At 34.5% G+C, this 16,694-nt stretch overlaps 2 protein-coding genes and 1 long non-coding RNA gene across 4 annotated transcripts in view; 1 reads left to right on the top strand and 2 right to left on the bottom strand.

Moving 5' to 3' along the window:
• LOC132156415 (semaphorin-7A) overlaps window positions 1–1,423 on the top strand; it is a 13,436-nt gene extending 12,013 nt beyond the window's left edge. For both annotated transcript variants that reach the window (XM_059565427.1, XM_059565426.1), the window contains exon 14: window positions 906–1,423. In XM_059565427.1, the coding sequence (XP_059421410.1) occupies window positions 906–1,252 (347 nt within the window). In that variant the 3' untranslated portion in view covers window positions 1,253–1,423. The remainder of the gene's footprint in view (window positions 1–905) is intronic.
• Window positions 1,424–6,458: 5,035 nt separating this feature from the next.
• On the bottom strand, window positions 6,459–7,409 carry LOC132155752 (uncharacterized). Its single transcript, XR_009437349.1, has 2 exons — window positions 6,807–7,409; window positions 6,459–6,776 (listed from the first exon to the last, which is right to left on the bottom strand). It is a non-coding gene; the product is annotated as an uncharacterized LOC132155752 (long non-coding RNA).
• Window positions 7,410–10,401: 2,992 nt separating this feature from the next.
• Window positions 10,402–16,694, bottom strand: part of si:dkey-205h23.1 (AT-rich interactive domain-containing protein 3B) — a 45,843-nt gene continuing 39,550 nt past the window's right edge. The window contains exons 5-9 of the mRNA XM_059565424.1: window positions 15,677–15,860; window positions 14,005–14,264; window positions 12,212–12,469; window positions 11,682–11,771; window positions 10,402–10,672 (exon numbers count right to left, since the gene is read on the bottom strand). Coding sequence (XP_059421407.1) covers window positions 10,527–10,672; window positions 11,682–11,771; window positions 12,212–12,469; window positions 14,005–14,264; window positions 15,677–15,860 — 938 coding nt within the window. The 3' untranslated portion in view covers window positions 10,402–10,526. The remainder of the gene's footprint in view (window positions 10,673–11,681; window positions 11,772–12,211; window positions 12,470–14,004; window positions 14,265–15,676; window positions 15,861–16,694) is intronic.

The raw sequence follows: 16,694 nt of genomic DNA, 5'->3' as shown, positions 1-16,694 counted from the left end.
CGTTCCAAACCCGTGAGTCCTCAGTTTATCTTCTGAACACAGTTTAAGATATTTTAGATTTAGTCCGAGAGCTCTCAGTCCCTCCATTGAAGCTGTGTGTACGGTCTACTGTCCATGTCCAGAAAGGTAAGAAAAACATCATCAAAGTAGTCCATGTGACATCAGAGGGTCAGTTAGAATATTTTTTCTCTTCCGTGTCTGTTGTGAGAGAGTTCAAAACAAAGCAGTTTGTGATATCCGGTTCGTGAACGAATCATTCGATGTAACCGGATCTTCTTGAACCAGTTCACCAAATCGAACTGAATCGTTTTAAACGGTTCCCGTCTCTAATACGCATTAATCCACAAATGACTTAAGCTGTTAACTTGTTTAATGTGGCTGACACTCCCTCTGAGTTAAAACAAACCAATATCCCGGAGTAATTCATTTACTCAAACAGTGACTGACTGAACTGATGTGAAGAGAGACAGAGGTCTTTTGGGTTTGGAACGACATGAGGGTTATGAGAGTTATTAATGTCATAATTTTCATTTTTGGGTGAACTATCCCTCTAAATGTGAAGAGTGGCTATTAGAACGTGAACAGCATATAATTGTCAATCTGTTTTGTTTTTGTTGTGACGTGATTGTGGCAGTACTGATTAGTTTGTGATTTTCTTCTTCACTTTAAATGGGAAATGAGCGGACAGTTAGTACCAGTTGTAGCCTGTGTGTGTGCGCTTGCACTGTATTGCTGTGTTTTAGCAAGTTATTGTTGCTGATTGTGTGCTCTCTCGTCGGAAGACAGAAATTCTCTCTGAGGTTGTTCTAGAGTCTAGACTGAAAACTCAGATTTTCGAAACAAAATGCTTTCAGATTTACTCATGACAATTTCACAAACTGATCACATGATTGTCTGTTCTGTAGAAAAGCCTCAAGGCACACCATCAACTACTGAAATCGACGTGCCTCCATCATCGAAACACTTCTTGCTCTGCCCCGTGATTTCACACCACGCCACGTATCACTGGGAACATGATAAGACACGTGAGGAGTGCGTTCACTCTGATAACGGCTGTTTGTATCTCATTGAAAGCATGAACAAGACTCACGAAGGGACGTACAAATGCATGTCTTCAGAGGAAGACTACATTAATAGGACGGTCGTACAATACAAGCTCAGCATGAGCCGCTCAGACGCACACAGACTCACTCCTGTGCTGTTACCCAGCTTCTTACTTCTGCTCACGGTCTTCCACGTCCTGCACTTTTGAAAGGATCCCTCGAAGTTGCCATCCACATCCTATTTAATAATCATCAGTTTTTATGGATTATTATTGCCATACGTGATACATAAGGGTCAATTCTTTTGAGATTTGAGATTTATACATCATCTAAGATCTGAAAGAATAAAAGCTTTCCTTTGATCTATGGTTTATTAGGAGGACAATATTTGAAAATCTGGAATCTGCGGGTGCACAATATTTTTGTTGTTGACAAAATCAGCTTTAAAGTTGTCCAAATTAAGTTCTTAGAAATGCATATTACTAATCAGGAATGAAGTTTTGATATATTTATAGTAGAAGATCTACAAAATATTGTCATGGAACATGATCTTTACTTAATATCCTAATGATTTTTGGCATAAGAGATACAGTAAATCTATATATTTTTGAAGCATACAGTGTTTTTTTGGCTACTGCTACAAATATACCTTCAGACTTAAGACTGGTTTTGTGCTCCAGGGACATAAATATAATTAAAGTCTCATTGTTGTGGCAATTGTTTGATGTTAACTGATGAAAGAAAATGTTTATAATAACATGCCCTGATAAATCAATTCATAATTAGACCGAGAACATGAATTTTGTGAGTATATACGGTAAATACTCCAGATGTTTACTGTATATGTGCAATATAGAGCTTCTCGTTAAAGTCTAGTTAGTCATCAGTCATAAGAGTATCATTTTTGGGATGTGAAGAGAATATTTTGTGGTTTTATTATTGTGAAGATCAGCAGGATTTCTGTCATGCAATCCGTCAAACGTCATTTATGTTCCTCGTGTCCTTAAAAAACAGTTTGATCTCAAGGACTCTACAAAACAATTCATTAAAAACAGCTCAAATAGAGAGTCTTCATATGTGTTACATGTTTTGATACGTGCATCTTAGCATCTGCATTCATAAAATAGTTGTTATTGTTTTTGACCCATGTTGTCTTGTATTATTATAAATAAGCTTATATGACAGTGACACTAAATGTTTTACTTATTTTACAATTCTCAATTCCAATTTCAATACCACAGCACTGGCCTAAAAAATATAAAGTTTAAACTTTAATAAAGACAAGAATTCATCAGCTGATAAATTAAGCGTGGCTGCTTTAAAAACAATGGATGGATCCAATATAGTGACACACGTCCGATTTCTTTCTGAGCTGTTTAAGTTCGCTCAAGATGTATCAAACTGTTTTTGAGGATACTCACCAAGACGGTTATTTTGCATAATTTTTGTATGTATTTGTCTATTCAAGCACAAGAAAAAGAGGGAAAAAATGCAATAGGAGGTTCAAACGTTGACTGAGAGGTGATATTATTATTATAAAGATATTATTCGCGTCTTCTTGCGCTTGAATGGTGTAAAATCGCTGGAATGTTCAAATTGGCCAGGTGTATTTGTCTGTTAAGATGCGATAAGTCTAGAGAGAGAACTTCGCACAGAACACAGCGTGCAAATACTGATTTGATTTCTTTAGCACATCTTTTTGCACTCAAATGCTTTAAGATCTCTTGAATGTTTAAATAGGCAAGGCATAAAAACGTGCAAATATTAACGTTTCATGGCGGTGACCAGATTGGGACAGTGACAAATCCGTCATCTTCTTCGTCTCTAAACGTTTGACTACTATTGTATGTAATGAATTTAATGTTTAACTCATTGTGTAGCCGTGTGAGACTTCTGTTAAGACCACTAACATTAAAATACAAAACAACATAATTACATAAATGAATCCTTCGGATGCTCATCATGTTCATCTAGCATTGTAACTTTTTTATATGCAGGAGAAATTCCCGACATTAAACAAACAATAATTTAAAATCCTTAGGACTTTGCGTTATAAGAATATACAGGGGTACTTCTGCTGGCAATGCTTTTTCATTAAAATTCATTAAAATCATTTAAAATTGTAAGGGAATATCAATATGGCTGCTTCACTTTTATGATTTCATGCACAATCCAGTTCTCTGTTATGGATCAGTGGTTAAGACTAATAGTTTGAAATAAAGATAGAAATAGGTAATAATATTTCAATGCATCATGCAGGAAAATCATTTCAAAATGTACATTTGCTGCAATTTTTTAAATTTTATTTCTTCATGTTTATGTTTCATTGCATCAGACATCGAACTATTAAATCAAGTGTCATTTGTTGAAAAGAAAGAGTGTTGAAGATCGTGACACACTGTGGGTGTCCAGAGTAATTTTATTCTAATGTTCCATAACCAGTGTTACAACACTTTTAGTCTGTGTTTTATCCCTAGATGAGGTCCTTTGATTGTAAAGTGTGTTGCTCTTTCTTTACAATGAATGACATTGACACTTCATCTAATATTTAACAACATCTAATGACTTCCAGCCATTTTTAACCCTTGGTCTGTGCTGAAAATCTTTTAAAAACCGCTTGTAAATCTTTCATTATGATGTAATATCATCAAATGTTGGATTCAGTCTTATCAACTTGTTTTCTTTCAGTTAGCACAGGTTTTGTATTTTTTCTTTACTGATTGATCATAGGAATCACTGATCTGATGCACTTCAGTTTAAAAGTGTTAAAAAAATAGTATATTTGTGGATAATTTTGGTAATAGTGACTCAAAACGGATCAATGAGGCATAAAGTCAGAACGTTTTAATTGAATGCAGTAACATTTTTGTGGGAAAAAAATCCTCTCTGGGTCAGAATGACCGAAACATGAGGGTCAAGAGTCGCATTGTGTGCTGCTTACCGACTCATGATTTATTAAGAGTTTTTTTCAAAATAACCAATCTATTGTTTTAGATTTTAGAACAAACTGTGATGCTCCAAAAACGCAATTATACAGTAATTCCTACTGTAATGGCTTGACTGTGTTTGTATGATGCAAATCATTTTTATTTAAATCAGAAATATGCATGAGTGGTGGATATGAATGTTTAATCAGGAGGTGATGGGCAGAGCCAGTCTTGACCACTGCCACCAACTTAAGGTTTATATATAGAAACATGTATAAAATGTGCTTCTGTCTTCTGTACTGTCTGATTTATATATTTTTTGTATTCATTGTACCGTGAACTTCCTTAAAATCTATAAATGTTCCAATTTCGATGGAAAAAAATTATTTCACAATAGATAGGCTAATTATAAGAGTCCATGATCATGAGTATGAAGAGGAAGTGGTCGATCACACCCCACCTATAACCTCTGAAAAGGTCAGAGAATTGGAACTAATGTCTCTATACGTGATGATCAATACATCATTAGTCATTTAAACACTCAAGTGTTGGCGGATGTACCATTTCACACACTGGTCATTACGGAAAGTATATGAATAAAGACTTTATTAACCTCTATTAGTAAGTGTGTATATTATGGATGAGCAAACAGGATGTGACTGACAACATCTGACTCAAGCCCATCAGCTGTTTAGTAACTTTATAAGCGCACTGAAATTGATTTGTTTGCCTTTTCCGAATGCTGTGGCTGCCTGATGACCTCACAATCATTTAGATACCAGATAAAAAACTGATTTACCTATTAAACATTTAAATGCATGAGATATATTTTATAGATTATCCTGTAGCGAGTGTCATGCTGTGATGATGATTAAACAAAAAAGACAATTTAGGATAAATTGGAGGTAGTGAATAAGAATTCAAATTCAGCATTTATCTCTAACGTAGTTAAAAAGTGTATTGCAATTCAAATTCATGAACATCTGTCCAATAATAACTTGTATGAAACATTTCAATCTGGTTTTCGTCCCCACCACAGCACTGAGAGTGCTCTTCAGGATATCCAATAATCTACCGTTGGCAGCTGACTCTGGGCTTTTATCTATACTTGTCTTTCTTGACTTGAGCGCTGCCTTTGATACTGTCTCACATAACATATTTATTGACAGATTAGTTTCCATTGGTATTACTGGCACTGCTCTGTCTTGGATTAGGTCATATCTATCTGGATGCAGTCAGCGTATTCAATTAAAAGGTTTTAGTTCAAGAACATCTACAGTTACCACTGGTGTTCCCCAGGGTTCTGTTTTGGGCCCACTTCTTTTCATTATATATATGCTCCCTCTTGGTGATATTTTAAGGAAATATGGTATTGATTTTCACTGTTATGCGGGTGACAACCAACTTTACCTGTGTGCCAAACCCACCGGTTCTTTTCCTCCGCCATCTTTGTCAATCTGTTTAGCTGAAATGTAGTAAAGACTGGCTTTCAGCGAACTTCTTGAAGGTAAATGGCAATAAAACCAAGCTCTGCTTGTTGGAACTAGATCTGTTGTGTCTAAATCTAATTGTTTCTCTTTACAATACTGCAATCTGTCCTTCTCAGGTTAAAGGTTTGAGTGTCATCATGGATAGCACACTATCTTTTAAAACTCAAATTAATAATATCACACATATTGCATACTTCCATCTGCACAAATATTAATCGTATCCGTCCCTTTCTTCCAAATAATAATACTGCAGTTCATGAACTAGTCACCTCATGTATAGACTACTGCAATGCTCTTCTCACAGGTATTCCCTTCAATTGCTGTATAAGCTTCCATTGGTTCTGAATTCTGCAGCTCGGGTTCTCTCTAGAACACCTTATACTGATCACATTTCTCCGGTTCTCCAGCAACTGCACTGGCTTCCAGTAAAATATAGAGTCTTATTCAAAATCTTGCTACTCACTTATAAGGCACTTCATAATCTTGCACCACAATACCAGGTTTACAATCCTTCACGTGCACTTAGATCTTCATCTTCAATTTTTCTTGTGGTACCTTGGTTTTGACTTACTACTATGGGTGCCAGATCTTTCAGTTATGTTGCCCCCGCTTATGGAACTCTCTTCCCCTCGATGTTCACAATACCGCGTCTTAAGACATATCTGTGTGTTTTGTCTTATGCAGTGACCTGTATATTGCTTGTAAAGTGACCTTGGGTGTTCTGAAAGGCGCTATTTTCAAGAAATTCAACTCTTAATTTGGTCCTAAAACATACAGAATATTCTCATATATTAAAGTTACAAAATAGAAAAATCACAATCTGTGATGTCAAATAGATTTAGTATTCGAGTGTCTAGAGCTTAATTTATTGAAGGTTAAAAGTTTTAGAAAGGCATTTCACGGCGTGCATTAACTTGAAATGGTACAGAATCAGCCATATTGGAAAAAAGAAGACAGAAAACATACAAAAGCAAAATTAAATCACACAGACGAAGATATAGAGGAAAGCTTTATCTTAACATACACGTTCAAAAAAACCTGAGAACCATGTTTTATACAGCAAACTCGAAACGTTTAACTTGTTTTAATGGGAAAAAGCTGCACTTTAAAATACCACCAGCACAAACCAGTTCATCAAGTATTCACATTCTCCTAAATGTGCCTTTTAATTAAAAAAAGCCATGCACATAACCCACTAAAGATGTATGAACTTAAACTAAGAAAACAGACACTTGATTTAAAAACCCAACAGCACGTGACTGTCAATCTGAGTCTGCGCACGAGCGCCACCTCGCGGCGAAGCAGGACTGAGTTAACTTCCAAAACCACAGAATTCATCTGATAACTAGTCTACGACTGAAACAGAAATATGATGATGAATATAAAAAGATAATTACCAGCAACACATAGGCTAACTAGGCCCAACATTCATCACGTTATAATATGTAAACTACGACTGATTGTATTATTGAACAGTAAATCTTACAAGCGGTTAGAAGACAGAAGCTCAGAGAATTTTAAGTCCTTGAAGTGCATTCTGGGATACACTACAACATTCACACGCATAATGATGTTATGAAATTCATCTTGTTAACTACTGAGGACGGTTGTTTTGCATCAATCCTAATTTATATTTGATGTATATTTTGTTGTTTTTAATCAATGTGACTGCAATACTTTTTTATGTCTTGAAATGTTTAATCAACTAAATAAATACAGGCGTCACGTGACCTGGACGTTGACTGCAGAACGCATTCCTGGATCAAGTTATTCCTAAAATAAATTAAAAAAATACAGTTTCTTCTTTATACCCAAAACTAATCATATAGGGCTGAAGAAATCAAATGTTAAAAACCTGTACAGAAGGACCACTGATCTGTGTGGAAGCTTATTTCCACCAAAATAATCTCGCAAAGCTGACTTTTATTTTGTCGGAAGTCTGATATTTTGCTTTTGCCAAGTTATTGTCAAGAAAAACATTATTTAAAATAAAATTAAGCATTTCCAAAAAAAAAAAAAAAAAAAAAAAGGCACAATTACCTTCTAATTGTATTATTCCATTAGTTCCATTAGTGGGAACGTATCACATTGTTCCTGGATTATGGAGAACGTTTTTAAAGCATTAGACACAGTCACAAAAACAAGAAATATAAAACTGGGACCAAGAATCTGCACAAGGCTTTTAATCCAGTTCAAACAGAAGAAGAGCTGCAGCAAACATAAAAGATCAGAGCTGGAACAGAGAAGAATCAAACTCCTGAGAACAGACAGAAAGCACATCGATATGGCCTTCAAACCTGAGTGTACAGACCCGTTAAATCAAGCGTTCCTAAAACAGCATCGCGGTGACCTTTGACCTGTGAGGCTGAGGTCATCTGGTCTTTGGTTTCTAGCTGTGCAGCAGCTGAAGGCAGTTCGATTTGGTTACGGTGAGCAGGTTTGGCCACCTGATTGTACAAACGCAACAGTTCACGTTTGGTTTTGCCAAAGACACAAAGAGAAAGGAAAGTCCAGCTCGAGGGATTCACGTCCAGCATTTCCGGATTCTGTGCAGGAACGGGAACGTCGTCATGGCAGCTTGAGGTATGTAGTGTAAATCTCACAGCAGAGTCTGAGGTACTTCACCACTGATTATGCATTTATATCATCTTAACAATAACGAGAGTTCACTTAAAAACATCACAGTACTTCCTGAGAGAGACGCCTTCCTGCTGCGGAAGGCAAACACGAGACACACACATCAGGCCCCGAAGCGTCAGTGTGGACGAAGGAGGATGTGCTTCTGGAATGATTTGATGCTTACGCTGAGAACTTCATCACACCTTTCATGGGTGAATCTCACGAAACCTCGAAAATAATCCAAAATCAACAGAAAAAAATAAGAAATCTTATTTTGCATTAAGAAAATGATTCCTGTTTTAGGCCTTTCAAGATCTTTTGACTATTTTTTAAATATTATATGCATACATATTAAAAAAAGAGAGATGTATAAAAATTGCATTTATAGATTATAAAATATATGTGCATATAATTTGGTTGCATATATTAAAATTGAAAAAATTTAATGTAAAATATGTAGGCAAATATGTGCGCACATATATATAAAATAAAAAATTGTAATTAAAAAAAATTATATATGGGCATTGAAAATCGATTAATCATAACCAAAATAATAATAATAATGATAATAAATTATATATATATATATATATATGCAATATATATCTATATATTTTATTTATATAAAATAAATCATATATATATATATGTGTGTGTGTGTGTGTGTGTATGTATGTACATATTTCTTAAATATATACACAGTACACACACATATGTAAAGACAAACTTTTATTTTGGATGTGATTAATCATTTGACAGCCCTAATATATATATATATATATAAAATGCTAAATTTCTTATTTCCTATAAATTCTTTTGATTTTCATGCGATCATGAGATTAACTTTGATATTCAATTATTCAAATATAAAAAAAAGAAATAAAAAATGTATACAAATATGTTCGTATACATTTATATATTAAGAAAAAAAATATATATATATATATATATTTCTTTTCATGAGATTCACCCACATATTTAAAGCCTGCACTGAGATCCAGCTGATATAATTAGTCTGAGCAGATCCCAGAGAGAAGACTTCCAGCTGATTTCTGAGGTATATGTCATCATCAAACGAACGCGCTTCTTCCGAACAGCAGATTTATTCCCATGAACCTGACAGCCGTCCTAAAACCCCGCCAGCGTTTTGACCCTGACGCATTGAAACCAATTCTACAAAACAAATTCAACTCATTCAGAGAAAGCCTAAACTACAGATCCTGAGGTAAAAGACATCCCTGTAACGTTCCCCCACTGAATGTTTGATATATGAATGTAAAACCTTGAGTGAAAGAGATGAAACAATAGGAAAACAGATTAAAACACACTCCAAATAAAAATATTCAAGTTCTGTAAAACCTGCCCGTCTTTGGCTGAAGGTTCTGATTGTATTTAGCGTTTTCTTAAAGACGCTGGACATCGTTCATGAAACACGAGGATCTTCTGCATGAATCCGATCTTATGTTACTGTTGCGTTGAATTGATTATGACTTTTCCATAAGACTGTCTCGTGATTCGTGAATGAGGTCCAGCCACGTTACTTTTTGCACATGTTTCCATGTGTGTCCATGTGCGTAACTGCAAATACACGACCGGTCAAGAGTTTGAGACTTGTCATGTTTTAAAGAAGTCTCTTCTGCACATCAAGGCTGCATTTATTTGATCAAAAATACGGTAATCTTGCAAAATGTTATTACAATATAAAATAATGGTTTCTATTTAAAGTGTAATGTATTTCTGAGATGCTCCGCTGTATTTTCAGCATCATTCCTCCAGTCTTCAGTGTCACATGATCTTCAGAAATCATGAAAAATGATGATTTATTATTAGAATGATCAACTGTTGTGCTGACAAATATGTTTTTGGAAACTGCGATACTTTTTTCAGGATTCACTGATGAATATAAAGTTTAAAAGAACAGCATTTATTCCAAATATAAATATTTTCTAACAATATAAATCTTTGCTATCACTTCTTATCGTTTTAACACATCCTTGCTGAATAAAAGTTTTAATTTCTTTCAAAAAAAGAAATAAAATATTTACTGACTTCAAACTTTTGAACTGTAGTGAATATTGTTAAACAATATTTATATTTTAAATAAATGCTCTTCTTTTTAACTTTTTATTCATCAAAGAATCCTGAGTATCACAGGTTGCAAAAAAATATTAAGCATAACTGTAATAAATCATAATTTTTCATGATTTCTGAAGATCATGTGACACTGAAGACTGGAGGAATGATGCTGAAAATACAGCGGAGCATCACAGAAATACATTATTTTCCATCATACATTTTTCCTGTAGCTTTGATTTTGTTCTGATCCCAAACTTTTGACCGGTCGTGTGTGTCTGCAAACATCATGTAGACAGGAGAAAATGAGGTACTGGTTGTGCAACGGTTTGACTTTCAGCAATCAGTGACTGGAGAGCCAACCGGCAGATGGGTTACGGGGAGCCCCGCCCCTTGGAGGAGGAGGAAGAGGCGGGGCTTTGGCTGGGGGCGGAGCTAGAGAAGGTGAAGCTGGGTCCTGCTGGAGGAGCGTGAGGCACATTCACACTCGCAGCCGCCGACTTCTGAGCCAACAGAGTTCCTGCGATAGGACACATGTCACAAATGAGATTAAAACTTCTACAATTCACTCTCAACCCCAGGGATTCCCACACTTCTCATCAGCCCAACACTTTCACCATAACCTCTTGTCTTATAGCATTTCAATATTTTAGCAACACATTCACGTTTACGATTAAAATAAACATTAACTGAACTTAAAGTAAAATTATTTTAAAATATAAATTATATATATATTATTTTAATCATTGAGTATATACGTGTATATAAACATACATGTAAATATAATATTAATATTTATACATTATATGTATATAGAAATATATGTAATTATTATTATTATTTTATTTATATATAATATATATTATATAAATATAAATACACACACACACACACACACACACACACACATATATATATACAATACTTCTTATTTTCTATAAATTTTCTTTTGATTTTCATGCAATCATGAGATGAACTTTTATATTTAATTATTACAATATGAAATATGTATGCAAATATGTGCATATATATATATATATATATATATATATATATATATATATGAAACTTGATATACTTTGGCCTTGATGGACTAAAATAATACAAACTAAAACTGGAATAAAAATTTATAAATAAAATGTAGACATAAAAAAATGACAAAAACACACAACAAAATAACTAAAACATTAACTAAAATTAAAATGAAAAATATAAAAACAAAACCTAATTTAAAATACTAATAAAAAACAATGGTATCTGAATGATAGTAAAATAACTGGTTTGAATGACAATGAAAAAGAAAGAAATGTACTGTAAAATAATAATAATAATAATAATAAAAAAAGACTAATGCTGATATTTGTCAAAAAATCTTCACTTTCAAGCGTTCAAACCTTTGAACATTAAACATTTATTTTGGCGGAATACTGCTACAGCTCTGCTAACATCTGTCCACAAAAATGTCGAACCCCCATTTGGGAAACCCCGCTCTACGCAATGCATTCTGGGATTGGTTTTGTAAGCGATACCTGAGTAAACGATGCCGTTGACTTCCACCGACACGCTGACACTCGCTGCTCCGCTGGAGGAAATACTCACGGCCAGATCCTGCTTCTCATCTACACACACAAACACTCATTAGAAAACAGAGAGTTCCGGTCCTTGACTCTGATTGGCTGAGCCACTTTCAAAGCTGCTGTATGTTACAAAGTAACAGACACCTTTGTTTACGTTTGTGTGTTGCTCGGCAACCACTCTGTTACAACCACAACTGTTTCTGAGGAGCTACATTGTTTGGTGGAAGAATACTGTTTTTATTAATATCTTTACACTTTATTTGCTCTGTTTAATATTGTGAAACCTTACTACGTATATGGAATAACCATTTTATAAAAGCAATAATCCCAGTGAAGCAGTGGTTTACTGTGAATTTATAAGATCTCGTGCCTAACAATGCCCCATAGTGGTTATAAATTCACTGTAAACCACAGCTTCACAGGGCTTATTGCTTTATTAACACACACACACACACACACACACGTCTGTCTGTCGCACTGACCCCTGGCCGGAGCTCCGGGACGCAGGTTGACGGGGATCTGCGAGGCCATGGCGAGCAGGTTGTGCTGGAAGGCCTGCTGCATGAGTCTCTGCTGCTCCTCGGCCAGACGCAGCATCTTTCTCTCCGGTGCATCCGTCTCCAGCTTCTCTCGGAGCTGCTCCAGTGTCGCGGCCCGTGCCAGACCCGCCATCTGCTGCTGCCCCATCACCAGCGCCACGGAGGACGAGCGGCCCGCCAGCAGAGACGAGACCGCATCGTCTGCAGGAGAGAGAGAGAGAGAACGCATCGGATCAGAAACACACACCTGTGTACGTGCACAACATTAGATTCTGCATCAGTGCAACTAGGTGTAAAAGTGTATTAATGCGATCAACACAAGGTGTTCCTAGCAGTGTCAATTTAGTATCATTGACATACTATTACTTTGTTTTTAGTTCAGGTTTTAGCCATTTTGATGTTCGTTTTTTTAAAATGTGTATTACTTTTTTGGTCTATATTTATTTCAGCTAGTTGCAAAAGCAACATTTTACATTAAAATGTATTTAGTTTCACTTGATGAAGATTTATTAAAGAAACTAAAACTGGAATAAAGTTTAATAAGTATAATATAGACATAAAAATCTAAGATAAAAAAAAAAAAAAAAAAAAAAATTATATATATATATATATATATATATATATATATATATATATATATATATATTCAAAATATAAATAAAACCTCAAATAGTATCTCAATGATATTAACGAACAAAATAAAAAAATACTGGTTTAAGAACCAATTAAAATCCATTAAAAGGAATAGAATTATTATTATTTTTAATATTATTAAATAAGTTTTAATTTTCATTTAAATTTATGTTTTAGTATTTTATATGCGTTTTTATTTTATTTTATTACTTAAAAATGTCTATAGTTTTAACCATTTTATTTTTTTATGTGTATATTTGTATAAATGTTTATTTATTAGTTATAGTTTATTTAGTTTGAGTTATTTTAGTATAGAAATTTTGCCATGGCAATTATCTAGAACAAAATAATTTGTGTTTTTAAAATTTTACTTCAGTGACGGTTTATTTTACTTCAAGTAACAAAAATGTTTTTGTTGTTGTTGTTGTTTTTATGTGCTATTGGTTTTAGTTGGAATAAAAAATAATAAACCTGTTTTTATTTTTTTAGCATACTGCTGTTTAAAAATGGCAGTAAACCACTCGAGGTTGTGATTTTCTACACAATATCCATCAGTTGACACAATATAAAAACTATCTAAACCAAAACAGTGCAGATAATGACTGAATGTGAGCAAAATTAACAATAAGAACAGTAAAAAAGAGAAGTTATTCTTTTGAAACAGCCCTTTTGCACATGGCACGTTTTGGTTGAAATGCTGCCATAATCAGCAAGTGGAGAAACACACGAAACTTCTGGTTAATGTGTGTGTGTGTGTGTGTGTGTGTGTGAATATAAAAAAAGAGAATAAGTGTAAATGTCTGAAGATGCAGTTCATGTCAGAGTCAACAGGAGGCGCTGTAACACAACAAACACACCACACTGAACGATTCAGGACACTTTGTTTCTATTTTCAAGCACTAAAACAGCATGAACTCTGTAGTCCTGTAGCTTAAAGCAGGCCTGTCATGATTATTGCTTAATAACTGTCTGATCGTGGTTATTTGATCTCACTGCAATTATTTAAGATAGCTGTGGAGTTAAAATTTCAGTCATGTTTTGTTCATGTTTTCGCCAGTTTGTGATGATAACAAATTTTTAACTATATTTTTTGCATCACTCACCCAGTCCCTTCTTCAGAGATGGCCCCGGGGACGCCTGCAGTCCGTTCAGGGCCCCCATGGCTCCCAGTGCTGACAGATGCATCTTGGGCGGGGTCAGGAGGTGAGGGGCGGGGCCGGGGGAGGGGCTAAAGCGGAACAGGCTGTTGCTGTAACTGGGTCGACGGCCTTCACGCCGGTTGCTGTCGATGGCGGCCTGCAGCTCGCTGGGAGAACTCAACGCCTTCCGCTCGCACTCGTACGGATACAGATACTTCATATACCTGAGACAGAGAAACAACACCAAACACATGAGCACAACCTATCTATGGATTTTATTCACATTTTGTTTATCAAAAACTTGAAGGACGCTGATCTTACAACAAAGTGCAGTACTTCTTGGAACATGATGTATGATTTACATAAACACTGTTGTTTATGCATTAAATGAATGTAAACAGTTGGGATAAAGTTAGATGTGCATCAATGTATCGGATACATTATTTCAGTCTTAAAGCAACAGCAGCCTAATCTCTTCCATCGTTTTTACCCTCTAACTCTAGCACTCTCTATTTTAATTCTATTCTTAAAAAAACACTTATCCCTTTTAGACTTGCACTCTATTCAATTCCTGTTTGTTTTCTTAAGAAAAAAAAGCTTTCTAACCTTTCATTATTCTATCTGTTTTCTTATCATTACACAATTTACAAAAGCAAGAAAACCTTTAACACTAGCTTGCTCTATTCTTTTTCTATTCTATCTATTTTCTTTTTTTATTATATTATTTAAAAGCCCTTGCTATCTGTACTGCGTCTAAACTAACTGAGACCAAGTCACTTTGGATAAAAGTGTCTGCTAAATGACTAAATGTAATGTATGTAATAATTTTTTTTTATAATAATAATTTCATAAAAGGCCAAAATTCTGTTAATTACTGCCATCTAATCAGCCAATTTTGAAAGCAAAAATGAATAAATAAATAGAAAACAAAAAAAACAATTGGTAAACAAACAAACAAATAAATAATGTCAGAATTTGGCTTAAAATTGATAAAAATAGCAGCAATATATATATATATATATATATATATATATATATATATATATATATATATATATATATATATATATATATATATATATATATATATATATATATAAATTCTGTTAATAACTGCCACCAAAAATAAAATAAAGTATAATAGTAATGATAAACAAATAAATAAATAAAGTGTCAAAATGTAATGTATACCTACAGTTGCATAATATTGTAAATGTAGTAATCATAATTATAAAAAATAATAATAAAAAAAAAAAAAAATCACCAAAATTCAGAAAATTACAGGCCCAAATTCATCCATTTTTTACTGGGGAAAAACCCTTGTGGGACTGATGTGTTGTACTGCACACTTATTACCAGCTGAAAGCCTCATACATTTAGTTGCAACTCAATCCAGCTACAGAGAGAGTCCCTGCATCCACCCCCACACTGAAGCCATCCAAATCAAATCAGCAGATCAATAAATCAATAAATCTTTCACCTCAAGCTAATTAGTGGAAGGCAGAATGTGATGTGAAGAGACGAGAAACAGCAAAGAGCGATAGAAGGACGAAACCTCTGTTTAGGAGCGCCTCAAAGATATAAACCATCTATATATAGTGTTTTCTGTTTTTGATTTGGGCCGTGTGTGTCGTACTGTGTGCGGAGCGTGAATGCGGCGCTGGTGATGGATGTGGGCAGGTTGAGACCCTTGGTGATCTCTCTCCAGATCTTCTTATTGATGACCTCCACCAGTCCGCCCTTCTCCGTCACCAGCTTATACAGCATGTACAGATCCAGAACCTGCTTCGCCATGATGGGGATCCTGTTCACCGGAGTCCCTGCGCACACACCAACACAACCATCAAATACACCAAAACCATTCAGAAGACAATAAATCACTCGTGGCCATATAATACAGTGATTTTATTGCCTCACATCACGCCTAACGCAGCTTAACTGCGGTTAAATCGCTGTAACGCTTGACTGCATTCATAAATCAGTGCCAAAAGGAACATAACAAAAGACACCCAACCCATGAAGAATAAATCACAATAATCCTAATAAACACTCCTCTGTGGGGTCACACAGTTCACTGTGGGATGTGTGTGGTGGCCTAGCAACATAACTATCAATGATCAATGAACAGCATGTTAATATAGAACTCAACTAATGTGTGTGTGTGTGTGTGTGTGTGTACAGGCTCCTCCAGTCAAATGTCCAAATCTGAAACATCTGATTATAATTATATATTCTATAAAGTATAAAGTAGATTAGATATTACTTTTTTATTGACATGGAAATATGTTTTGATGGACATGATTGTTTATTCACCTTTGCTGCGTCTAAAATTCTATTAATAATAACAACACATTTTTATTTAAATATAAATGACCTATTAAAATTATATACATGGAAAATGAATGACAAAAAGTTATATTTTACTTCGCAAAAAATATGCACTCGATTTTAATGTGAAGTTTCTTTTTCTTTTTATGTGCTATATATATTTTATTTTAATATTTACCAGTGTTATTTTAGTTTTCTTTAAGTTTTTTTTCATTATGTACCTGTACCCTGTATGAATATTTTGTTACTGATTTAATTTTTTTTATTTACAATTTTTTGTTTTTGCTTTAATTTATTCTTCCTTTAGGTTTAGTTAAATTTGAGTT

The sequence above is a fragment of the Carassius carassius genome, chromosome 13 (assembly GCF_963082965.1).
Source record: "Carassius carassius chromosome 13, fCarCar2.1, whole genome shotgun sequence".
In the NCBI taxonomy this organism is placed as follows: domain Eukaryota; kingdom Metazoa; phylum Chordata; class Actinopteri; order Cypriniformes; family Cyprinidae; genus Carassius; species Carassius carassius.
This window is presented reverse-complemented; position numbering and strand designations above follow the sequence as displayed.